Raw genomic sequence first — 26952 nt, 5'->3', positions numbered from 1 at the left:
AAAAAACAAAACAAAACCAAAAAGTTAATAAAAAAAACAAACAGAAAAAAAAAAAAAAAAAAAAAAAAAAAAAAAAAAAAAAAAAAGAGAAAGCAAAAACAAAATGAGCATAATAATAAGATAGTAAAATAGAAAACAAAACCTTAACAAAAATCAAACCAAAAAATATTAAAATAAATAATGAAAGACACAATACAAAAAAGGATAATAGGGAAAAAAACAAAAAATCAAATACAAGAGAAAAAAAACCACAAAAAACAAAACAAAAATAAGGGGAAAAAAAGAAAAAAAAAAAGAAAAAACACAAACAAGTAAAATAAAAAAAAAAAACAAAGGAAAAAAATGATAAAAATAAACACGTTTCAACTGACTGGTCTTTTTAATAGATGAATAACAATTAAAAATTATAGACATTATTTCTTTTTATATACAAAATGTAAACATATTACGCAATAAAAAAGTCAGTTATCTGTGATATTTTTAATTGAGATTTTAACGACCACTCTTCATTCACATAACATCTTCTATACCATATCATTTAATATATCCAGTAATATTTAGTGGCTTAACGTCCTGACAACATCCAGGGTCATATATAAAGTGGAGGCAAGCAATGTTGCAACATGCCATGTTGGTTCTTCAGTGTTCATTTAGCAGAGAACGAAGACGAAATTACCTGCTTTGTAATGTGTTTAATGAACATGGATGGAACTTTCCTGTAATATGGACCTGGCTACAATATAAATATTATACTTTATTTGTTAACACTATATGACAATCCTATATCCCCACTTCTGCTCTCCAACCCCGATGTTTATGGTATTTATAATTATGAAATACTAAGCTATTATTTTTTTTATGTTTTTATCATTATTTGTTTTGTTGATTATTTCTTTACTGCTAATCTACTGCAGTTACAATTGTTAAGTTTTTTATTCGTTTTGATAAAGTTAATCCATCACTCGTATTGTGATTCATTTTTTTATAATAAAAGTTATTGATCTATACTCTCATCACCTTGATATACTTGAGGTGATGCTTTAAGTATTCACATCAGGTAATACACACGCGGTAATATGTATTATACTATACTTATCATCATATGTATATTTGTGTTAGCATGGTAACCCAGTTCAGAGACTGCAGCTTGTTATTTGTTGTACATGTCTTAGGTAGCAGTACACAGTTTCTCGGTGTGGCCATGGGTGATTTTTTTGCTCATTAGATTACCCCATTATAAAGGTTTTAATTAAAAATGAAAAAAAAAATCCTTGCTAAAATTGGTCCTGTCATGTTAAAGTGGACAATGTGGGGTTTCATTTTTTTCAGGATAATATTTTAGCTTTGTGTTGGAGATTACTAGTTACTTTACAGGAAGTGAAATTTTCATAGTGTTTACATGTGGTCATGTTATGAAGAATTTCCGAGTTGGAATTTGCTGAAATGTAAGTACTTTGTTACCATGACAGTGTTTTTGATTGTAAGATAGGTGTTTAGAATTAAATTTCTCCTAGAAAGTTGTAGTGTTGGGTTGGAATTAGCAGTATTTTTGCATTTTTAGCATTTTTTCAGTAGGTTACCATGACAATCAAATGTCAGAAATCAGAGGAATTTTTTTTTACACAAATTTCATCTCTCTACTGTTAATGTAATTGTTATACAGTTTATAAATATATATACATGTAATGATGTATTTTTCATAACCAATCTGCAATACCTGTATATCTCAAACATGACAAATAATTTCAGGAAAAATGCAAATTAACTGTTTACTGCTACCTTATAAACGAAAAACAACAGGGAAAAGAAATGTTGTCAAATGGTCATTTATTAAATGACAGGAACATTTCAAATACAACCATAATATCAATCACTGTTGTTATATAACATATAGATCTGAACGACATTTACTTCAGTCTATATGTACAACGAAAAGATGGGGTACAAATTATTGGCACCGATGAGAGGCGCAAGATACATATGCATGGAGGGATACATGATATGTAGAAAATTGCACCTCATCACCCCTTATATGTACATATTTTGGTTATTCAATCAGCCTTAAGATGTCATTTTGTAGAAGTAATACGCTAATGTGAATACAAATAAATGTCTTTGTTTATCGAGACAATGTTATAAAGTGTTTTTGTATGAAGCGAGTGTTCAATTTTTTTTATTTCAGAGAAAAAAATATTTATTTAACCAAAGGCAAATGAAAAGTTAACATATGTGTCCTAATACAAGAGGACTTTCATTCGACATATGTTCACACACTCCTTTCATTCCTAGTTAGAGTTATCTCCCTTGGGACAATAAAAAAACTGTCCAAGTCGAATATAAACATAAAATTTACAAAAACAAACACTCCGCCGTGTCAATGTCCAGTGGTTGTGGGGAGACTGTAGTTCCGCCTATTAATGTTACGAAAATCAATAATAGCATATACCTTGGAAACACATGTAGCATTTTATTGGTTCCATCTGCTTATCTCAACACTACTCTAATGTAATTGGTCACTTTAACAGACACACGGTCAACAAGAAAACCCGATACTTAGCTGCAGAAGACAGTGGAGTCCGTCTACGTAAGACTCCTGACTGTAAATACGGAGACGGAGACCAATTGCTTGAACACTGATTCTGGTGCAAGATTTCTAGATGTAACTATACGATGACGTCAATTTCAGATGTCTTATCACAAATATTAAGCGTTTACGTCGATTTCTGGTTGAGGAGTGACGCTGGCGTAAGAGTTTTAGTATATACAGTGACGTCAACGTATATTGATTTGGGTGCTTGGACAGTAACGCCGACGTTTCCTTCACGTATAAAATAATATCCCGAGACTTTGCTTGGAAAGGCAACTGCAGTGACGATGGTTCAATTTAACCGAACGTTCCTGTTACTGGTAAAGCATCGACAAGGCATAGTTTCTCAGTAATATGACAGCACTCTGTCCAATATTCCAATGACCTCCCTCTCCGTTCAACATTTTATTTATTTTCAATCTTTTCTTGAAATTTCATTATACATTTTCTGTACCTTGCAAAAGTGGCTAATTTCATTCTTTAATATTGACAAACAGTTTGACCATTTAACTGCCTCCAGGCATGATTCATTGTCCATCAAGCGTCTTGTGGAAACGCCGTATGCTTTTCCTGTGGCATGTTACTATTTTATTCATGGAGGGTGTTGACATGCAATTCAGAACCATGTCATCCATTGGTTCTATAAAAAGTTTTCTGTACATATATTGATCATGGGTATAAATGAAACAATTTCAATTAAAGGATTCTTTCGTCCATTAATCGATCTGTCGACTTATATATCTAGGCCAAGATGACGTTTATAGCAGTGTTTGGAAATCTTTCAACAAAAACATATAATGTATGCTTTCTTATGAAAACAAAAATTCAGTTACAACATCCTTCAGTTATTGACATGCGTTGCTATTGATAATGATTAGTCTTCATTTGCCACATCGAAATTAAATCATTTATTGTATGGTAATAATGAAACAATTTTTCCAACCCAAACTGCATTCAACCACGTTATGAGTTATACATGTATATACTCTATTCAATGGGGTTTCCTCTTCGTTGAAGTCGAAACATAGATTTAATTTTGAAAAGCGTGGCGTGCATATGTAGATCAATCGCAGTATATCCTGGTCGATTCTAAAGACTTGTTATTGTGTCGAAATGTGGCAAGCAACTTCTAAAAAGACCTTTAGTTGTGGTAGTTCCCAGGGTAGATTAGACCATTGATCAATAGATAATACCATATGATTTTCTGGACCAGAAACCTTTGAGATGTTAAAAAATGTATATAGATCTGCTATGCCTTGATATGAACATGATATATTTATTATATATCGAACACAGAGTCAGATGGTACACACGTAAATTTCGTTGTATATGTAGCCATAGACCAATCGTGCATATAATCTTCAACGAAAAAAATCATATAACATGATTATTTAAATAAACAAGGTTTCCCATGAATGTTTTAGGTCACCAGAGACAAAGTCTTATGGTGACCTATTCTAATACCCTTCATGCCTCGTCTCTAAATCAACTGACCGATTTCCCTGGCCCAAGATGAACCAAATTTGACTCACAGGGCCTAATGGGAGGGGCCAAAGGGAGTCAAGTTAACTTTAATTTCAAAACTCTTCTCAAGACTCAGATATGGTATAATCAAATACTCTTCGTGAATGGAAGCATCACAAAGTACTTTATCAAAGTCATGAATTTCATGGCCCCAGATTCTCACATTTCCCCGTGGGGAGGGGGTAAAGTTTACTAAAGTTTATAAAGGAAAAACCACGTTTTTGAGACAAATTTGTTTAATATCCATTGGAAATATTTCAATCGTGGTTAGAATTGAAGTGAACGGTGACTGTCTGATTGCTATGCCCATTTTGATCCTGACTGACCCCCAGTTGCTGATGGGGTGGGGGAACAATGGGAATCAAATTGACTCTAATTTCAAAACTCCTCTCCTCAAGACATAGAAATGGTATCATCAAATGCTCTTAATGAATGGAAGCATCTTAAAATGCTTTAATTACCGAAATAAGTCTCACATATCTTCCTGAGGAGGAATATGTTTTTAGACTTTACTGTAATTTCATAGAAAATTGCATTATTTAGCATAACGTTGGTTATTCCCACTGGAAATGACTTTATAAGAATTATTAGTATAGGATGACATTTTTGATGGTATGCATGTATTGACACTGGCTTAATATATTCAACGTAACAATTTCTGTCTCATGACACTTGCTAACTATCCTTTAACGTTTTTATTCAATATAGCTTATCTCAAGTAATCGACAAGGCCGCTAGGCCTCTTGTTTAGATATTGAATTGATGAGTTTAAAGAGAGCAATGTAGTACCTTTCGATTTAACTTGTATTGTATATAATAATTTATAATTGTAATAAATCATAGGGTCACGCATATTATTCTTATGCAAATTGAACGTCCTACCATTGATTATTTTTTCCGAAATCGATTTGAAATTCATATTTTGAACAAGCTTTCAAAAACCATTTATTAGCTCACCTTGCCCATAGCGCGGCGTCCGTCGTCCGTCCTGCGTCCGTCAACTTTTTATTTAAACAAATTCTTCTGAGATACCGAAAGGCGTAGAGTTATCATATTTGGCTGGTAGGTTCCTTTGATGAAGCACAACAAAGTTTGCGAAAAAAATAACCTTAACCCATATTCAAGGTCACAAAGTTTGCTAAAAGAAATGATTGTGACAATCTTCAAGGTCCCAGGGGTCAAATGTGTTAAAACGTTTAAACAATTTCTTCTAAAATATCGAAAAGCTTAGAATAATTATATTTGGCCAGTATGTTCCTTTTATGAAGTCGAAGAATGTTTGCAAAAAGAAATTACCTTGACCCATACTCAAGGTCACATGGGTCAAATGTGTTAAACATTTTCTGATTATCGAAAACATCTAGGATAGTGATATTATTCTAAAATAGGTTCTCAATAGTGCCCGGTAACATTTGAGAACAGAAATTACCTTGGTCACAACAATCAAATGTGTTAAACCTTTGAACAACTTCTGATTAACCTAAAGGTCTAGGATCATAATATTTGGCCAAAAGGTTCATATAGTGTGTGAAAAAATAGCTTGACCCATAATGATATTTAAGGTCATTGGGGTTAAATTGGTAAAATTGTTAAACAACTTCTTCTGATTAACCAAAAAGCCGTCATATACTAAACAAAAAAGGAAAGGTAACACTACTTTATTCTGTGATTAATTAATTAACCCCTTCATAAATCCTTACCAATCATGTACGAATAAAGTAAGTGATCAATTCTGATAAAACTGCAGTCATGGTTTATTATAAAACTTTGCGTTCAGTTGATTTTATTCGACTGTAAATGACGTTGGGGTCAATTTCAAAGGTAACACCATTAGTAACGGGTATGGCCACCGTTTGCGAAGTAAACAGAAATGCAGCGTCGTCGCATGGAACTCGTAAGCCGGCGGATAATTCGAGGAGAGATGTTGTTCCATTCAGCAATCAAGGCTTGGGCCAGCTCCTGCAAGTTTGACGGCTGATTTTGACGTTCTCTCATGCGTCGCCCAAGAACGTCCCAGACATGCTCAATCGGTGACAAATCAGGTGATTTAGATGGCGAATTTAACACCTGTACGTTACTCTGCTGCAAGAAAGCTCTGCTGACGCGACTGGTGTGCGCTGGTGCGTTATTCTGTTGAAAAATGGCGCCAACGCCATGGCGTCTTAAGAATGGCAGAACCACTGGTCGTAAAATTTCGTCCCGATATCGAATGCCGGTTAAATTGCCATTCAACACAACAAGCCTTGTACGAGTCCCCCCACAAATACCACCCCAAACCATTACACTTCCGCCGCCAAAGCGGTCCCGTTCTGCGACGCAGCAGTTCGCAAAACGCTCCCCTCGTCGCCTCCACACTCTGCGCCTTCCATCACCGTCTGAAAACAGAACATTGTTCCATTGTCGTAAGGCCCAACGACGGTGAACACGGGTCCAGTTACGCCGATTATTACGGTGACGTCGCAACAAATTTGGTCCAGTGTAACACTGCAACCAAAATGCCGTGCAACTCGACGGCGAGACTCCCCAGCCTGGATCATGCCTACAGCCCTTTCTCTCTGTACTTGTGACAGCCGGGGCATAATGATAAAGGATCTAAGGAACAGTTGTCAGTTTGAATGTTTATGAAATTCAAGCGAAGATACAAGTTCGTCGCAGAAAACCTTCTGCAGCTCTTTCGCTAATACAGACTTTCACGCTTGAACGATTTTGGCAACCCCATTGGATTTTGTAATGTAAAACAGTACCATTTTCTAATATTGCACAAACGTCGTTTTGTTTTCACTTATTTACAGGTATTCGCCAAGGAAACATGTTAACCTTTCTTGTTTTGTTGAGTATATTTGGCCTGTAAAGGCTTATATACAAATATGTAGAACCTTCCTGACTTAATTAATGGGACATATTTGGCTGGGAGTTTTCTTGGCATGATTTGAACAAAATTATAAAGACGTTTCACAGTGGCGTCACACTGTTCCCAAAAAATAGATTAGGCCAAGTCCCCTGGAGGTCTGAGAGGATTGAGCTAAGTAATGTGAAAAACTACATGTTAGCCAATTACTTATGTTCTATTCACAACATTAAAATACAGAAAACATGATCGGAAAGAGAATTGCAAGAGCTTCATTTTGAATGAAGATTCTTCATAATTACAGCATAAATATATAGTTCTAAGTTGATCCCATTTGCTATGCAGTGTTTATAGGCCTACAGTAAACAGCTATCAGTATACCTCCAGTAACCGGGGCTTAACTGACCATGGTGACATCACTAATGATATGCATGAAACGTTTTATTGGTTTTGAGTTAGGATTATGTTCCTTTGTATTGTTGACCTATGCAAGTCTCAAATATGTTGTATCTGTGTTTGAAAACGATGATCTAAAGGGTAAGTAAGCTTCTGCTGGCCTCGGTCATCCGTCCAGCTATAACTAAGGGTTTTTCTGCTATATTGTTTGACCATCTTGTTTCCTTAATTTAAAAGAAAGCTATCAATTATATTTAACCGGAAACATCATAAGAAAGTCTCAATTCAACATTGCACAAATGAGGGGGCAGACTACTAAGGGACAGAACCCATATGGAGTAATTTGTCATATTACTTTAAGCATCTACTGTGGAACATATGCACATATATAGTACTGGTGGTCATAAAGATCCAGGTGAACGATACAGGCCCTCTTGGCCTCTTGTTAATCATACTCGACAGAGCGTATCTTGACCTATCTAATTTTACAAAAGATTCACGCTTTATTAATGGCTTTCATATTATCAGTAATGATAAGGTAGATATGATCATAAGGCCTAGCCTTCAACAAAGAACGGACTCACTATGTATTGACGTATCTGAAAGTTTGTTTACAGTATGGACATTGTTGGTGATGCCCTATCCTTAGCTACAGAAGACAGTGAGTCCATCTACGTTAGACTCCTGACTGCAAATACGGAGACAGAGACTAATTGCGTGAACTCTGATTCTGGTGTAAGATTTCTAAATGTAACTCTAAGATGACGTCAATTACAAATGTCTTATCACAAATATTAAGCGTATACGTCGATTTAGAGCTTACAGGTATATATTGAATATTAGAAATGAATGCATTCTCGTATTTTAACATATCAACATGATTTATAACATTCTGTATAGAAATACCTCATCAAATTTGATAGTTGATATTACATGGTAGATGTCAATATTTCTTTATTGCACCTTGAAATAAAATCCAAACATTTCATGTATTCCATGTCATTGTGATCATGGAGAAGAGCTCGACGAATTATAGACAGGGAACATGACCGCCAACGTTGTTACGGAATTCAAAGATAACACAAATAGTAAATGAATAAAAAAATCTGCTCGATTTCTGCTCTTTCAGTTAATCGGTTTATAACCGTCGATTTACGTAAATAAGGAACAGTCAAGCTGTTGCTCTATCATCTAACCAAATGTCTAATAATAACCAGAGTCTGATGTCATAAATGGCAATATGGCCGTCACCATCACAAAAGATTCACGCTTTATCAATGGCTTTCATATTATCAGTAATGATAAGGTAGATATGATCATAAAGCCTGGCCTTCAACAAAGAACGGACTCACTATGTATTGACGTATCTGAAAGTTTGTTTACAGTATGGACATTGTTGGTGATATCTGATACCTAGCTGCAGAAGACAGTGGAGTCCATCTACGTAAGACTCCTGACTGTAAATACGGAGACGGAGACTAATTGCTTGAACACTGATTCTGGTGCAAGATTTCTAGATGTAACTATACGATGACGTCAATTTCAGATGTCTTATCACAAATATTAAGCGTTTACGTCGATTTCTGGTTGAGGAGTGACGCTGGCGTAAGAGGTTTAGTATATACAGTGACGTCAACGTATACTGATTTGGGTGCTTGGACAGTAACGCCGACGTTTCCTTCACGTATAAAATAATATCCCGAGACTTTGCTTGGAAATGCAACTACAGTGACGATGGTTCAATTTAACCGAACGTTCCTGTCACTGGTAAAGCATCGACAAAGCATAGTTTCTCAGTAACATGGCAGCACTCTGTCCGATATTGCAAAGATCTCCCTCTCCGTTCAACACAAAGTGACTAATTTCATGCTTTCTCTTTAACCTGACAACAGTATTCAATGATTCTAGAGGCTACGCTACTACTTCACTTTGTTTGTTTATACCTTGCATATTGACAAGCGGTTGGCCATTTAACTGCCTCCAGGCATGATTCCTTGTCCATCAAGCGTCTTGTGGAAACGTCGTATGCTTTTCCTGTGGTGTGCTACTATTTTATTTGTTCTGTGGTATTTTACTTCACAACGATCAGCTGTGATATATCTTTCCATGAAACCTCATCATTTGAATGACTCCCAGAGTAAGTCTTCAAGTTGCAAATGGTTGGCAACGTCTTTTGTAAATGATTATTCTGGAGAACAAACGCGTTATTTCAGTTTATCAGCATCGAACGATCTAGTAAAAGCTGAGACTTGTCAACCAAGGAACTTGTCATTTCTTATCGACAAACCAAAACACCGAACAGCACTCATCAGCTTTCCTGGATCTGGTAACACCTGGATGAGACATCTGATACAGGAGCTTACAGGTATTTATTGAATATTAAAATTGAATGCATTCTCGTATTTTAACATATCAACATGATTTATAACATTATGTATATAAATACCTCATCAAATTTGATAGTTGACATCACATGGTCAATACTTCTTTATTGCACCTTGAAATAAAATCCAAACATTTCATGTATTCCATGTCATTGTGATCATGGAGAGGAGCTCGACGAATTATAGACAGGGAACATTTGTCGTTGCAATGATGTCATTATTGTTGTCTATTATGCTAACGAACTGGATTAGATACCTGAGGTTAATATGAACTACTATCTTAGGGTTAAAGTAAAATATTCTAAAACATTTATCTTATACAATTTCTTTTGTGTGTCATTTCTGTTTCTATGGTGCAATCTTTTTGATCTTTGGAAAGTTCCTTGATTAAAAATATGGCAGTTAGTAAGATTGTTCATGTCATTTTGCCATAATACAAAGTGCCGCCAGATAAGTAGTGGGCATAGCTTCGCTTGTAAATCTGAAAGTGCCTCTAAGTTATCTAAGACCGACAGTCTCTAAATACATAACAATAACGATAGATAAGAGAAACAACACTAGATAACCGTATGCATAAACCATATGCCGTATTGCAGAGATAAGAAAACAAAGAAATATAATACAGCTCAACGGCATTATACTATGTTTATGGGATAATTTCAATTGAAGCACTGTGACAGTAACATACCTTTTTCACTTTGCTTGATCACAAGTATATTGTATTAATTATATGATTTGTTAAGATAGCAGTACCAAGTTTCTCGGTGTGGCCCTGGGTGATATTTTTGTTCATTAGATTACCAAATTATAAAAGTTTTAATTAAAGTTAATAGTAGAAAAATAAAAATTGTGTAAATAAAAATTTTGATGTGATTGCCTGAAAATGCAAAAATTACTACTAATTCCAACCTTACACTGCATTTTTTAAACGCATGTTTAAAAAACCAACAACACTGTCATGGCAACAAGCTTCTAACATTACAGCAAATTCAAACTTGGAACGCCTTCACTAAAATTTCGTTTAGTGTAAAGCTAGATTTTGGTGTGAAGACACAGATTCGAGACTGCCCAAATAGTAATCCAACCATAATGTAAACATATAATTCTAACAATTATGAAACCCCACATTGTCCACTTTACATGACAAAACCATTTTTAGCAAGGAGTTATTTTTTGTTTAATATAATGTAATTGTTATGTAATTTATGAATATATATGTACATGTAAGTGTGCGTTTTTCATAACCTATATACTTCAATCATGGCCAGTTAGTTCAGAATGAATGCAAATTAGCTGTTTGCTGCTACCTAAGACTACTGTTCCTGTGCAGAAGGACTCTGAAACCAAATAAGGAAACAATACGAATCCTGTAAGGATTGTTATATAACTATTTTGTTTATATTTTGAATGATTGGACATGGGATATTTTCACATTTTCCAGGTTTCTACACAGGAAGTGTATACCAGGATAAAGGTCTCGCAGAGAACGGGTTTCCGGGAGAATTAGTGCCTGTCATCGACTCGACTAGACATTGTATAGTGTACAAAACTCACTTAGCCACCAAACAAACCCTGAAGCTTTTCACCAAAGCAATAATCATTATAAGAAATCCGTTGCATGCGATTAAATCCTTTTTCAACTATGAATATGCTACAAAGGGAAATTCAGCGAAAAGGCAACGCCTAGAAAATGGAGACCGAAGGGTCAAGGATCTGATATCCTCTGATAAGACGAAGTCAAGAAGCAAGCATGTAGACCATGCGAATACGTCCTTATTTCACACTAGAAGTAAGTTTCTCTGCCTGGCTCGATACACGTTTTTGTTAAATAGGTCATTTGTGATGTCTATTAATACTCCATTCTTTCTCATCTTGGCTAACCCCAATTCGCATCTGTTATTTGCATCAATTTAATATCATTAATATCATGCAGTCATGTAAATCTGCCTTTTTGTCTTTCCTATTTGCGATTAAGTATGTCTGTCTTGTTGGCCTGACATGTGTTAATTACGCCTGTGTTGTTGTCCGTCGTTTCTGCTGTTAAGTACATCTGTCTTATCCGTCGTTGCAGCTGTTAGGTACATCTGTCTTGTTGTCCGTCCTTTCTGATGTTAAGCACATCTGTCTTGTTGTCCGTCGGTTCTGCTGCTAAGTACAACTGTCTTGTCCGTCGTTTCTGCTGTTTAAGACACTTGTCGTGTGGTTCGTTTTGACTCCCATTACTTTATCTATCTTGCTGTCCTGCATATATGATGATAAGTCCTGACGCCATGTTGTCTGCCATACCTGCTGGAAAGTACCTTTATCTTGGTGTCGTTAGTACTACTTAATAACTGTGTTATCATCTTCCGTCGTGTCTATGAAATTCCCTGAATTATGTATCTTTGTAATGTCACCATCCTTTTCTTCTAATCTACCCTTCTTATTTCTGCTCATTATACTGCAACTAGGTAAGTGGGTAGTGTACAATGTAGGTCTCACGGCAAGTTTTATATATTTTTCCAATTCGGATAATAATTGGCCTGAGTATATTTTGGGACTAATCGAATCTTTAATCCCCTTGGAGGTGAGATAGGTGGATTTCAACCCCAGGAAAAAGAATTTTTTTCCCGAGGTTTTAGATCGACCTTTCTCATCAAGGGGGATGAATGATTATTTTTCTCTTATTCTGCTGACCTTATTAGAAAGTTAGACGTGTTTTTGTCATCCCGATAATTTGCATCGTTGACGTAATTTAATTGACGATGTGACGTTAGTGACTTGTTAGTGTGACGTCATATCATTGTTCTGAAAGGAGAATCCCCAATCTCAATTCTAGGGTGAGAAAAGCTTTTACTGTTTAGATTAAAAGAATTATAGAATTTTTTCACTCCCTCTCCCCTCCGAGGGGTAAGGTTATTAATTAAATGAGCTTAATCATCTTCCCCGGATGTAGGGATAATCTTATAACACCCTAAAGGCTGTGATTAATAATTTTTCTCTTAACATATTTTCCTTGTCTGAGAGTGAGACGAAGTATATTTGTGTGTAAACAAAAGCTCGGGAATGGCATATAAATAGTGACGAGGCCCGTGCTTCAGACACTTCACGCATTCCAATTTAATCTCATACCGGTAAAAAGCGTGGTTTTTCCTGGCCACGGTAAGAGAACCCAATACAATATCAGCACACGGGTATTGGGTGTGAACTATAGCTATCAAAATAACTTTTTTTCAAGTCGTGCAATGAGCACGAGTAAATTGTCTAAACCCTAGGGTAAGATGTAGGGCGTTTTCAAGTAAGAAGCTTTAACGGTTTAACCGGTTGCATCAGCAATAAAAACGCAATGTACATATCGGGACCTTGGCTGGACTACGGAATATTTAGCACCTGCAGTTTGAAGGGATACAACCGTACCTGTCCGAAACTGACTTGGATGATATGTTAATTTTAGTTAAATGATTTATGCTTGACAGTTAATTCCGATTTGTGCATTAAGAGCTTTACATATATCAGGTCCAACATCCGGTACAAGTGCGTCCGTGTAGAATGGAATAATTCCATTCCACCTGCACCGTTTCAACAGGGTTACCCGAATGCGGTAAAAAGGGTGGATTTACCTGTCCAGGGTAAGAGAAAATATAATCACAACGTCCCAATGTTAACCCATAGGTATTGGGTATTCTCTATGTACAATATAGCTATTATACTACTAATATATCAGGAAATAGTGTTTTATTTATATATTATTCTTGCTATTTTAGAAGTATATTACTTATATTTCGTATATGGAACATCCGATTCCTGTGGTTAACCAATATTACACTATGTTTATCGATATTGTTTCAACAAAATGCAGCTGTAGAATTATGCATATATCATATACAATAACCTTAATTGAAACACATATTGTAAAATCATACATTTACATGTGGGTAACATTTCGCGGTTTTCAAAAAAATATGCATTTTCGTTGGCACTTCATTTCGTGGTCAAATCTTGCTCACGAAATCTACTGATACTACGATCCATGTAATTTTTTATTCGTTTATGATTTTGTAATTATACAGTCTAATTCATGGATTTATAGTAACCACAAAATCAACGAAAATAAGTGACTTTACAGTAAACGCATATCTACATTTGTGATCATCAAAGAATAAATACTGCATTGCTTCCTGTAATGTTTCCTTGTCTGACATTTCAATCCTTTGCAATTCTACTTACTGCTCTAAACAAGATCATTTTAATGGATCATAACTCTCCTTATCAATATTCTTTCATGGTAGATATTTCATGAATTTTTATTGTTCTGTTCCCCATATTCTATTTTATGCTTACGCTTGTCTTCCTGTTTAGAATGGAGTGACTTTGTGGATGACCGGCTAAGGCGCTGGAGGAGGAAAAACGTATTTTGGTTGGAGAAATTTCAACATAACAGCATAGTTGTTTTGTATGAATCTTTGAAAGGCAATAATTCTGCAGAATTGTTAAGAATAGGAGAGTTCCTTGGAGTACAGGTAAAACCCAAAGACTTATTGTGTACTATAGTAAACAAGGAGGGACAATTTCACCGCCAAGCACGGAACAAGACGGCTTCTAGCGTTGTCAGCCTGTATACGTCAAAACAAAAGGAAGAAATCCGAAAATCTGTCTGTGAGGTTTCACACGTCGCCAAGAGTTTAAGCATTGATTTAGATATATCGCAGTATCTGGTGAAATTATCGAAAAAGAACGATACACACTGCTAATGCGGTTTTAAACTTAAATTCTAGAATGAACTTTTTCTCTTTTATCATAAAGACGAAATGAGAATATGAAAAGACTATCACTCTGTTCTAACGTCATAAATTGCAGCGTCAGCGTTATGCAGGCACACGCTAAATGGACAATTTATAGTCTAGCAACAACTCTGAATTCGGCAACATGTCGTGTACAGAGTGGGAAAAAATTCTTAAAAGAAAGACATTTAATCCAATGACCTTTTGAGTTGTTTAAAATCCACACTGCATTGATTTCTCGTTTTTAATAAACGCGAACAGTATAACAATACGACCGTAATACTGGTTTAGAATCGCAGGAAAACTTGGATACTGTTAGGTTTAACAATCTACTGAGCCAACAATCAATGCTGTTAATACACGGTCCTCGTTACGTGTATTGATATTAGCATTGAAGTTCACGATTCTTATAAAGGGTGAACCATAAGATCGTTATACCGAAGGATGATATGCATATAGTTTTTCGTCTTTGAAGAGGCAGCATAATTTGGCGGTAGAGTTTGCCTGGTTATCGATCGCGTCTTTTTCAAAACCAGAAAAAAAGTTATTAAAGGCTTTGCCAGCAGACGAAAACACATATTTTTATATAATTATGATTAGTGCAGTCTTGATATCGTTAGCAAGGAATACAAAAAAAATCCGTAGAGTATGCAAGATCTGAAAATCAAACCAGAGCAATATAACCTCGTTTCCGCCTCTCTCGAATTACTCTAGTACTGTTTCATAAGCTGACTTTTCACTTCATGAAATGGTTAAATCAGACACTGACAACTGCACCTTTCGTTCATCCTTTTTCGAAATTGATGTTCGAATATAAAAAATTTCTACATTTATACACTGATGGTTCAGAAGTTAATGATAAGGTTTCCGTGGCAAAAGTTTCACAAGATTAAGCCTATGGATGCCGGCTACCGAACAACGCCTCAGTATTCTCGGCGGAAGCGCAAGCTATATATCTCGCCTTTGAATATATTTAAACAAACAAAGTAACGAGAGCTCTAATCTATTCAGACTCTCTTTCTGCACTACAAAGTCTTAGCTATAGAAATATTGAAAATATTATCATTCGCAATACATTAACACTATATCATGAACTTGCCTTTAACTTTCGTATTGCTCTTTGCTGGGTTCCTGGGCACATGGGAATACCAGGCAATGAAAAAGCAGATCGAGGCGCAAAGGAATCTTTATCGCTGCCACCTGTTGTTTTTAATCTTCATTTTACTCATTTTCAACCATTTATCAAACAATTTTTAACAGCTCAGTGGCAGCAGGAATGGAACCAAGATATCAATAATAAATTGCACACCTTGAAACCTATCATGTTGAAAAACGAAGATTTAATTTGTTATTGGACTGCATTGACCTTCTGTCTGCGAGAGAATTTAATATCGTAACGTTACAAGTCTAAAGACCCCTTTTGAAACTGTAAAGATTTATAAATTTCTAGGTTATCTGAAAGATGTTGGTCTGTATTATAGACTATGACTTACCATTTTAATCTTTTGTGATAATATAACTATTAAAGAATTTCAGCATTTGTCTTTTACTTTTTAGTTTGTTTGATGTGTTTTTCTTCTTTGGATCTCTGGTTTGTTTCACCGTTTGATGGTCCTTATAACCTCTTATGTGTTGACGGGCTGTTAAGACTGTAGTAGTAATAATAATAATATTAATAAATCAAGAACGTGACAGACACTTCTACATCAGCCACTTACCTCGATCTTTTCCTACAATTCAACCAAGAAAGACCGCGTTCCACCTAGATGTATAAGCGTGAATATTTCAATCTCCCTGTTGTGAATTTTCCATTTCTGGATAATATGAATCGTGCTTTCCTAACAAAATGTTTACATATAGCAATTGATTCGATATCGAAACGCTTGTTTTGAATATCACAATTTTCTTGCAAGATGTCGACAACTGACAAGATAATCTCATAACAGTCTTTCGACAGAGGCAGCTCGAATATCATTGGGGAGTTTCGTGGCCATCATAATGATTTCTTGGGAGATATTCCGTTTCCTTGTACGATATAAAGTTTGGCGCGTTTACTGTTCCCTTGTGTACCTGGTGGACAATACTTGGGATTGTCCAATATTTATATGACGATTGTCGAATTTCCTTTTAAATCGTTTTTTTTTCTTAAGTTTGACATGGTGTACTCGGAATCGAGTTTGAATTAATACTTCTTTTGACCTTTCGGTACTTTCTTTTTTGTCCTTGATAACTTTCTGTCAAGGATGAGTAGAAATTTTAAGAACAGGGACCATGACGGTCATCTTGAAAGTGGTACAATTACGGCTCTTTAAGGCTCCCTTCAGGAGGATTAGCGACAACAAAATTTTCAAGATGATCGCCACCTTTAATGCCACAATAATGCATAAAATTTTATTAGGACCATCTTTCTTTGGATCGTGAACAAATCATAATTTAAGGAACCCTGTCTGGACACTTCTATTCCCAAAAAGCAGCATTGGCGTTATCTAATGCGACATAAGTTAAAATTTATCTGTGAACCATACACATGTCATTTACAACATTAATTTCAAGATGATAGGTTTGCTGATAATGCCAACGGTTCAAATTTACTTGAGGACCATATTCCTGTTTCATTCAATTTTTCAATCAGGGGAACAGAGTTTTGAATGTGGCGGCAAAAATCCATTTCCAAATCATTATTTAAAATATTGTTTCAAAATGCCTTTTCTCTTGAAGTCGGGTTTCAATAACATTTTTCTTTAGAAGAGATGTATACATAGCAATACAATGTTTTCCAAATGGCTGTCATTGTGGCCATTTGGAATGAGGCACAGGTTCCAGTTTTAATTGGTACCATCTGTGGATGAAACCCAACTCATTAAAAAAATTTCTGACGCCATCGCAATCATTTATAAAGGAAAAGAAGCAGTAGTTATTTTTTAAGACTGCTTTTTGAGTGGGGCACAGGGTCTAATGAAAATATAACAATTGGTGACCTATACACAACTCTTTTGTTGAAATCCTGTCTCAATGATAGAACTTTTTGTTCGGGAGAGGAACGGGTAACAAGGTTTTTTATTATGACAGCAATGCAGTCATCTTGGACACAGCAACACTCCAATATTTTAATTCGGACTATCTCTTGCCAACACAGCTCCAGTGGAAGTCATGTTTCAAGACGACTTTTGGTTTAGGAGGACAAGTGATAACAGAAACTGTGCCATGAGAAACGCCATGTAAAGACCACATTTCTGCTGCAGTTTCCATACCTCTCAATATTCCAAGTCCTAATGACATTTTAACAAAAACAAAACAATTTATACATAGACAATTTTTTTTTTATTGCAACAAAGTGCAATTTTCATATCTAAGTTCCAAAGCTGAAATAATTCTTGGAATAAAATGTGACAATTAAGAACTTTACAAATAATAACATCCCTCTCCCTTACTATGTTTGATAGAATGAAAACATTGGTTAGTTTTAATCTCGCATTTAAGGAAGAAATTTCTTCAACAGTCCTATCCTTTGATGAAAAAAGCCATTAATTTATCATTCTTAAGGGAGTGAGTTACGTCTAAAAATTAAAAACAATATCTTTCTGTGAAAAGCAAAAACAAAATGCTGATCAGGAAGACGGCAGATCTAGAATAAACTGAAGTTTAATTATTTAACTAGGAATTTCCACTCTACCACACATCTAATGAATCAGGTGTCAGAAACTGTGACCCTTGTAGACTAGAGCATTCTTAAGTCTACCTAAAGACTATCTATACAAAGGATGACTTACCGTAGGCCTCTCCTTACTCTAATTAAATCTTCTCTGTGTCTGCTTTAAATCTAAACAATTTTACCAAGATACTCATCTATAAAAAAACAAATTACTGAACACCTACCCATCTGACTCATAAAAAAAATGTTAGTTCATTTTTTTTATGATCTTCAAGAAAGTAAAATGTCTTGCCAAGAAATTTTAGGGTATAAGCAAACACTTCCCGGGAACAGGAAAAAACAAATTCCTTGGCACAAGTATAATTTATCAACAATTATGTACAAATATGTGTCATGAATGTGAAAAATTTTGTCATTATTAACAATGATCTAAGAACACACATGTCAATTTTAGCCCAATGTTCTGTAAAATTGAAGTCTTGTTTATTTCAGACTTCCTATTTGGACCCTTCAACTTACGTATGAAAATTTCCTGTGCTGAATAAAGGATGTACTTCTATAAGCTAGAACAATGACACACCTAATAAAGTGTGTAGCAGATTACAGCAAGCATATCCTCCACTCAGCCCAGGAAATGTTCATCCTAATCCTGAAGGGAGCAAACAAGTTTCACAGCACCTTGAGCCAAACAATCCAAATCCCTCTAATTTGCCCTATCTGTGTAAACAGGATGACAGCTCATCATTTCTGTAACTACCTTCCACACAAACAATCACAAACCTTGCCAGCCAAGTACAATGCCAGCCTTAAACACCCATCATTAATACAGTTAGTCAACATTTTTCTCTCTGAATTTATTATCTATGAAATAAAATGTCATTCATCCTTTTATTAGATCCATTTTTGTTTTGATTCATTTCTGGTGATAAACACTGCCAGCCAAGTGTAATGCTTGGTCTGATCAAGTCTTTTCTTCTGCTAGACATGTGCAATACTGGCATATTTATACTGTCCAAAAACAGACCATATTTACATCTATACAGTATGTAAAAAGAAAAGTCCTCTCATTCATTATATGTCAAAAAAATATTTTCTTAAAACATCTTATTTGACAATATAAATATCATAAAACGTCAAATCACATTCAACTTCATCATATAATTAAGTTGAAACATCAACAAATAATGATATATATATGTATTCCATTAAAATCACTCCTCATTTCCAATAATTCTTTTCTATATATTTACCCTAGCACTATCTCTGCCAAATCCATATTCCAACACGTTCCACACACATTATCTCACAACACACTAATGCAGACAATCAGGCATCCCCACATAAACCTTCAATATCACACACAATACACCTATACAAACACACACTCACACACATTCATCATCACACACAACAATGACACCCTAATACAGACAAACACACACTCTTACAGACACACTTTCACTATCATACACAACACTATAATACATAAAAAAAAAACACATCCTGATACATACACATTCAATATCAATTTATATCCCTTCCCTCTGGCGTGGAGAATTAGATACATTTCTGTTGAGTTGATAATATGCCACATAACCAAGCTCTCCATCAACAGCTGAGTATCCCGTGAGCATAGCCTTCGGAACATCCAGAATCTTTGATTTCACCTTCCAATTTTCTGATGACTTTTCACTCGCGATTGCACAACACAATAATTAATTAGATCCTATCAGCATGACACACATCACTTTCCCAGAGAGAAGGATACCTTAGGACGAGCATTCTTCTTATTGAGTATTACCTCCTGTTCCCGTTTTTTACGTCGCTTATCATCATCCTCCATTCGTTGTTTTTCCTCTAACATACGCCTTTGTTCCTCTACTAATTTCAACTGTTCCTCAGCCTGCAGAAAATTTTTAAATTTGTATGTAGAAAAGCATGATTTTATGCATCTTCAGAAAAAAAAGCTGTTTGACACTAAAACTGACATCAATGTACTTATGAATAACACATTGATGAGCAGATTGAAGTGCAAGGGTCACTATGAATCACAGAAAATGAAGAATACAACTTGACAAAAACCTTTCAGAATAATTGAATATATAGTTCATGTTAATTACCACTTTAGATTATCTTCACTTTAAATGCTGACTTTATACTGTAAGTTACGATTCAGGATATCTTTATTTTCTGTTTATATTTCAGATTTACATCACATACCAATTTTTTCTGTGCTTCCTCTATCTTGCGGTTGTTTTCTTCCATTATTTGTTCTAAAGCCTCTCTTTTCTTCCTTTCCTCGTCCTACAAAAAAGGTTGGCATGTGAACATGTGTTCAGCAGAAATCTGCCTAACTCCAAAAACTGGTTGTTACTCTATATCCAAACATAGCCACCCAAGCATTCCAAAACTCATTCCTAAGGTTTTAACACTTATTGAGCATAAAAGCATCTTGGTTAAATATATTTAAGACACTGAAAACATTATCTATGATATCATCAAGCTAGACTCACTTTGATTATATTTGATTGATGATCTGTATAAGAATCCTACAGATTATATATACATAAATATCTGATTTTTATTATCAAGCATAGATAAATGAGTGACTTCTGGATAAATTAAAAATATTTTCTATCTGATGTAAACATTATGATATTAGCGTTGTATAGTAGCAGACCAACAATCAATCCACAGCACACAACAACGAGGGAACATTAACAGTGGTTGTTCCTTCCTTGTCAAATACATGTTAAATCAACTGAAGTAGTTATAAAATATAAAGCAATCTTTCATCATCATCATCATATAAATACTTGATGATAACCCTGATGTCCATGTAAGACCAAAATTAATAAAACAATAAAAAGTGCATTAAAATTTGTAATGGTAAATGTATACGACAACATGTAAGATGGCATCATTTTTTTTTTACCTGTGGACGATGGATAGTTAACGTACATACCAAAACCAGACTGCATTGTTACTTCTCTCCGCTTGCCGAGCTACAAATCTTCACATGAGTAAGCAATCGTGGAGGGATGTAAACTCAAAAGCCCTCCTTGCCTCCATCACAGGCACATACAATGAACATCCTTCTCCCTCGTACTATGACAATTGAAGTAGACCCGCCCAAGCTCCCACCCTTTCCCTCCCACAATATGATTACTTTATAGGTAACATACATTCTCTCTTACACTCTCTCAGCTCTACTGTACCTTAGACTTGATCGATGCTCCTATGTGATATAAATATATCAAGATTTGTAAAAAAATGTCTAATACTTGCATACAGAGGTAATAATTCCTGCCCTGAAACTCCCTTTATGTCTGTTAATAGATACTGCAATTCCTAAGAGAACTGTGAAAGAAAATGTTTGGTTGGCATGATTATCGGTGATATCTGCTGGGACTACTTCTACCATAGCCTGGAATTAAATGGCTCCATCATGCATATAACAGTAACGTGGAGATTTTGAGGGTGGGATGGTTTTTCTTTCTCCGAGTCTGACTGTCCAGTTATGACTTCCTGAACCAACCTTGCAACATTTTGTCTTTCTTAATAAATAAATGTGCTTTCAAAAAAAAAGGAAATTAACATTTTTCTTCTTTAATTGCAAAAGGTAGGAGAGTAGGTAGCGAAAAACAGCAAAAGCAGTCATTATGTTTACTAATGAGAAGTTAATATAATATAAATGGACAGTTGCATTATGTGAGGAGGAGCCGAGCTGGAGCGCTGTTTGACAGACTCGGAAGGATAGCTAAGGTCTGGCCTTCACTGACACATACGTACATCACAGCTGAAGATTTGTTCAAACACTCTGTCATGTAATGAATGGCTAGTCACTTTGTTACATTCGAGTCTTGCTGCAAATCAGACTCTAAAAAACAGTTTCAAAAATTGGATTGCATAAATACTTTCTTCACTGTGTTTTTTCCTGATCAGTGTACTAAGAGTGTACCAGAATTGATGAATTCTTACAAATACATGTTTATGTATGTGATGGACGTATGATTCAAAAGCATGTTCTGGCCAAAAATTTTGCAGTAAAACACAAATGAACAAAGGGATAGAAATTATTTCACCTTTTCTGTACCAAGATGCTAAATGTTAGTTTTAGTCTGATTTTGATGTTTTTATAACCACTGACAGCTATATTCCTCACACTATCACATTATTTGCTCAAGAGAAATTACACAATAGATCTGAAAGTGCTGGGACATGGTGGTCTACGAATTATAGGTGCATCCACCAAAATATTACAGGCATATACAAATAAATCTAATAATGATTTGTTTTCAATTTTTTTTCACTTATGCTTACTTTTCACATTCAAAGCTACTTGAACAAATCTACACCTTTTAGTGTTTCATTCATTCTTGTTCAGCAACAGTCACTTCACAAGCTATACTGTCTGAAACTTGCAGCATTATATTGGCTGCATGAATATAGGAAATCAAATATACTTTTTCAAAAAATTTTACAGAAGGGTTACAGCATATCATCAGCTGGACAAAAAATAGAAAAGATTTCATATAAGAAAACATATCAAAGAGATGGAATTAAATATACAGCATATTATCTTTGCATTATAAAGTAAGCTTTCAAAAGCTGTGAAGGGTCTGTGCATTTCTGTCCCACTTTCACTCCTCCTCCACACATTTTACTGTGGCTATATAAAAGACCAGACCAGAGCCAACCCAAACAGGTGCCCAGATCTTATGTATACCTCCTTATTCCTACGAGCCTCAAGCTCTGCCTCTCGTTGACGTTCTAACTCCTCAAGCATTTGTTTCTCCATTATGCGTTTTGCCTCCTCAACACGACGACGGACCTCTGCCTCAATTTCATCTTTTCGTCTCTCCAACTCCTCCTCAACTCGTTTAGCAACAAGCTCTTCCACACGTCGAGCAACTTCCTCCTCTATCAAACGCTCTTCAAGTTCCTTTTGTTTTCTGTAATTTGAAGAGTTAAGTCAATTCAGGTCCCTGACAAAAATCTGCTTTACAAAAGTTACTATGTAAATTTCATAGAATTGAAAATATAATTACTGATCCTGTTAATTTTTACTCTGCCTCTAACAGTCTTGTATAGGTTAAATTACGGGTTACGGTAACAGTTAATTGCTTTTATTTTAAAATTAAAAAAACAATAAAATTATTTGATATAAAAGTGTAATGATAAATCAGCTGAAAGATAATTAACAACTTTCACGTTCCCATAAATAAACAAAATCTTACTGTAGTCTCTGCCTCTCCAGTTCCACCTTTTTCTCTTCTTCTTCTCTACGTTTTGCACGTATGATAAGATCATCATCACTACTAGAGCTACTTGAAGATGAACGTTTCCTGAAAGCAGAAAATTGATTAAAACGTAATGTTACAGCAATTTAATGCAGAATTTCAATTTGTCAATATTTCCCGTTGCCTTTTGAAACTAGGGGTACATTTTACTATAACAATGTATTCATATGGGGGAGTACATGAAAAACTTGGGGAACAAACCTGAAATTTCACCAATTTGGATGGAGAAGTTGTAAAGGGAACAGTTTAATTAGTATCATAGTGGAGTCCGACAATTTGCAGAGCATAAGACTGATTTGTTGACATGGTCACATTGAAAATAGAGTAACAAATCCATACTCCAATCGTAGTTTAATATGCCAGTTTGCGCATTATGCGCAAATTTGTGATTCCCCCGACTTGCTTATTGTTTGCAAACATATCCAACCAACGCGCAGCGTGCGGACATCTTGTGACCTACATGCATTTATTGTAGTAATCAATGCGATTGTCAGGGCCTGAAATATTTATCAATCATTACATATATAAAGTGTGTGATGCACATTTCTGTGATACCTTTCATGACGACTTCGCTTCCTTTCTCTCGACCTTGAGCGATTTCGACTGCGACGACTGGATCGAGATTCCTTCAGAGTCGACCGTGATCCGGAGCGAGATCGTGTCCTCCTTTTTTTGTGCTTCCCTTTGTGTCTCTGTCTACTGGAAGATCTGCTGCGACTTCGAGATCGACCCATTTTCTTTGAAATGTGCATATAAAGCACACGGTAAACGTTAGCAATATGCTCCTGTTATCATTTGCAAATCCAAAATGGCTTCCTTTCTTTATTTCCGGAAATGGCAAACATTAACAGACTATGAACTGCGCATGTCGACACAGCTTTTGTGTCTAGGCCTAAAAATTATCCGACGTCCAACAGCAAACCTTAAAACACAATTGAAAATTAGAAAACAGCTATTTTTTCAGTATAAACGACAGTGATTTGACGTTCAACAAATAATAGAAAAAAATAGAAAATAATCGTACTCTCAAAGGCCGCTGTCCTGTGTATAAATATAATTAATTTAATCAGGTGATTTTAATGATGTTAATTAATGAATCAATAATTCCGTAAATATCGATATAAATAATTCAAATTCGAGATATCATTAAATGAATGAATTCAATATCAACTTTGAGGCGCGTTTGTAGCTTGAATGATGGATGTTCACCATTTTAGTCGTAATATCTTTACTGCAGAAAAGCGTACAAAAGCTGTCGGGAAACCGTCATTTGTTAAATAGACTAGTGTCTATGTTCTAAGTCGCCATCACCTTGACGTGTCCCTTGCGGACCACATGCACGATAGCGAAAAATTATCTCCAATATATATGTCACAATGTACTTTTGGTCTGTATATGATGAAATAAAGACATTTTATCTCAACAAATATTTACAAATGCAATTGTATATAACCTTGTAATAATATACACACAGTGAGTAATTTTCCACGTTCTTCAATAGAAATTGATTTTTTTTAACCAAATAGATTATTGAGTCCGAATATTATAATTAAACAGTCAAATTCAGGTAAATAGGAGTTGTTTCCCCTGTGTTACAATGCATTATTTAATGAATGGGTAAACGTATTATGCCCTGTTCCAATGCCAACATTTTGTGTGGAAGTGGACTTAAGTGGTTCTGCCTGATGTTTGATCCCTTTGTCATATATGTATTTATATGCCAATAAAATTGTTTGAAATTGGAATAGAATAAAAGAAAATAAGGAATAAAGAAAAAGAATTAATTAATAAATATGTTTACTCGAATGTCAAAAAATGCATTCGATAATCGTTGACAGATGAATGCCGTATCATGAACAGATATATACATTGCTAGGAATCAAGACGAAATTTATTCTGCTTCTGATAAAATGTCTTATTTGATTAATTTGAAGTGCCGCCTTCTGTGTACCGAGGGCTAACAACGACTCTCCTCATAACGAAGCGGCTTAACGTGTTTTTCATTTTTCAATCAGACCAAAATAAAAATGCACCAATATTGGCCGTATACCGATAATATATATCCCTAATAAGACGGTCAGAGGAAAGCTCAATAAATATGACACATGAGAGTCACAACTGCAAGTGCTCAACAAACAGCGATAACAGGCTTTTTAACATGTCAAACACCAAGATGGCCACTGCATTTTTCTACCTGTCCTTAAATCAAACAAGTGTCATAGATCCATCAATGCAATCAAGCGACTAAGACCTCAATCTACGTATAGAACATGTCATATCAAAATCGAAGGGTCCGTGTGCGACATCTTATTGACAAGACGAAAAGACTAGTTTGATCCTTTGATATACATCGAACGAATCTTGAGGTCTCATAACGGTATATTGTAATGACTTTGAAGTTGGGTGTTGCTCCTATGTAATCTATGTAAACGGATTGTATCAGTCAGTGATTAGTCAGTATTTTTTTCTCCTGGAACCAATCAAAACACTTCGCGTGTACCTTCAGTTTTTGCCATGACATTTTCCAGGGGTACAGAGAGCGAAAGTGATCGTAACCCCTTGAGTATCGAGGATGTTATAGACTCAGACTAATTCTATATGAGTAGGAACCAAGGGAAGCCTAGAAATGAAATTGACAAATATACAGCATTTGAGTATTTCTCAAGTACTAGCGATATCAGTGAATTTCAGCTATCGAAATTCAAGACGACCGCATATCTGCCATTTTGTTTCTCCGATCAGTCTGAAAATTAAACATACACAAGTGACGAACGGCAGAACTCATACTCTAACTGTCAAAATTCAAAATGGCCGCTTGATAGCGATACTGTTTTCCTAATTAGCCTAAAATGATCCTGCACGAGGGACCAAGGGTAATCTGCATATGGAATTTGAAAAAAAAAATCTTATGAATATGCATGTGACACAAGACGGAAGGGCGATTTGAAACAGTTCAGCCAATTGATGACGTTGGGCTTATCAATGTAATGTCCTGAGCGCCCTTAAGGAAAACTTTAAACATACACGGAAAAAGTTGTATTGAATCCCAGGGAATTCCGAACCAACGGTTCATATACAATGTATATGTATCACAGTGACGTCACTTTTATACAAATGAACCACATTACAACATTACGTTCAACTTTTATCTTTGAAGTAAGATAACAGTCGTGCGTTCAACATTTCTATTAGAGACATATATAATGTGTTATATACGTCTCTGTTTCAATATAGCATGGAAACAAACACAAATAGCACAGAAGACATATATTTAATATGCAATTTTATTGTGACTAGAAGTAAATAACAAATAATAAAAATATATGTTATATGTATACCCTAGTTTCCTGTACACGGATAAAATCCCATAGTGTACGGATATGTTTATGACACGCTGCAAGACCAATATGACCCATCAGAGTGATGATCATTCATATTAGTTCTTTTTCGTATGTACGTCCAGGTGAATCAGAGAGAAACAGAGATGACAATTTATTG

At 35.3% G+C, this 26952-nt stretch overlaps 2 protein-coding genes across 2 annotated transcripts; one reads left to right on the top strand and one right to left on the bottom strand.

Annotated features, from left to right (window-relative positions):
• Positions 1 to 9461: 9461 nt before the first annotated feature.
• On the top strand, positions 9462 to 14469 carry LOC132563448 (WSCD family member CG9164-like). The gene is made up of 3 exons (XM_060228206.1): positions 9462 to 9720; positions 11181 to 11528; positions 14078 to 14469. The coding sequence occupies exons 1-3, from the start codon at positions 9462 to 9464 to the stop codon at positions 14467 to 14469; spliced, it is 999 nt and encodes a 332-aa protein (XP_060084189.1).
• A 3328-nt stretch (positions 14470 to 17797) lies between these two features.
• On the bottom strand, positions 17798 to 24267 carry LOC132563445 (arginine and glutamate-rich protein 1-like). The gene is made up of 5 exons (XM_060228204.1): positions 24010 to 24267; positions 23392 to 23499; positions 22881 to 23106; positions 20372 to 20455; positions 17798 to 20054 (listed from the first exon to the last, which is right to left on the bottom strand). The coding sequence occupies exons 1-5, from the start codon at positions 24204 to 24206 to the stop codon at positions 19896 to 19898; spliced, it is 774 nt and encodes a 257-aa protein (XP_060084187.1). The 5' UTR covers positions 24207 to 24267; the 3' UTR covers positions 17798 to 19895.
• Between the last annotated feature and the right edge of the window lie 2685 nt (positions 24268 to 26952).

This window comes from Ylistrum balloti, unplaced genomic scaffold, assembly GCF_031769215.1.
Source record: "Ylistrum balloti isolate Yb309-2 unplaced genomic scaffold, AGI_CSIRO_Ybal_v1 Utg371732, whole genome shotgun sequence".
Taxonomy (NCBI): domain Eukaryota; kingdom Metazoa; phylum Mollusca; class Bivalvia; order Pectinida; family Pectinidae; genus Ylistrum; species Ylistrum balloti.
The sequence above is the reverse complement of the archived record's forward strand: the minus strand, read 5'-3'. Positions and strand labels throughout refer to the sequence as shown.

Coding starts and splice junctions, on each gene's coding strand:
- LOC132563448 (XM_060228206.1), top strand. CDS start 9,462: ATGAAACCTCATCATTTGAATGACTCCCAGAGTAAGTCTTCAAGTTGC. Junction 9,721..11,180: donor TCTGATACAGGAGCTTACAG/GTATTTATTGAA, acceptor CACATTTTCCAG/GTTTCTACACAGGAAGTGTA. Junction 11,529..14,077: donor GTCCTTATTTCACACTAGAA/GTAAGTTTCTCT, acceptor CTTCCTGTTTAG/AATGGAGTGACTTTGTGGAT.
- LOC132563445 (XM_060228204.1), bottom strand. CDS start 24,206: ATGCACATTTCAAAGAAAATGGGTCGATCTCGAAGTCGCAGCAGATCT. Junction 23,107..23,391: donor CTGGAGAGGCAGAGACTACA/GTAAGATTTTGT, acceptor TTCAAATTACAG/AAAACAAAAGGAACTTGAAG. Junction 20,456..22,880: donor AGGCTCGTAGGAATAAGGAG/GTATACATAAGA, acceptor CCTTTTTTGTAG/GACGAGGAAAGGAAGAAAAG.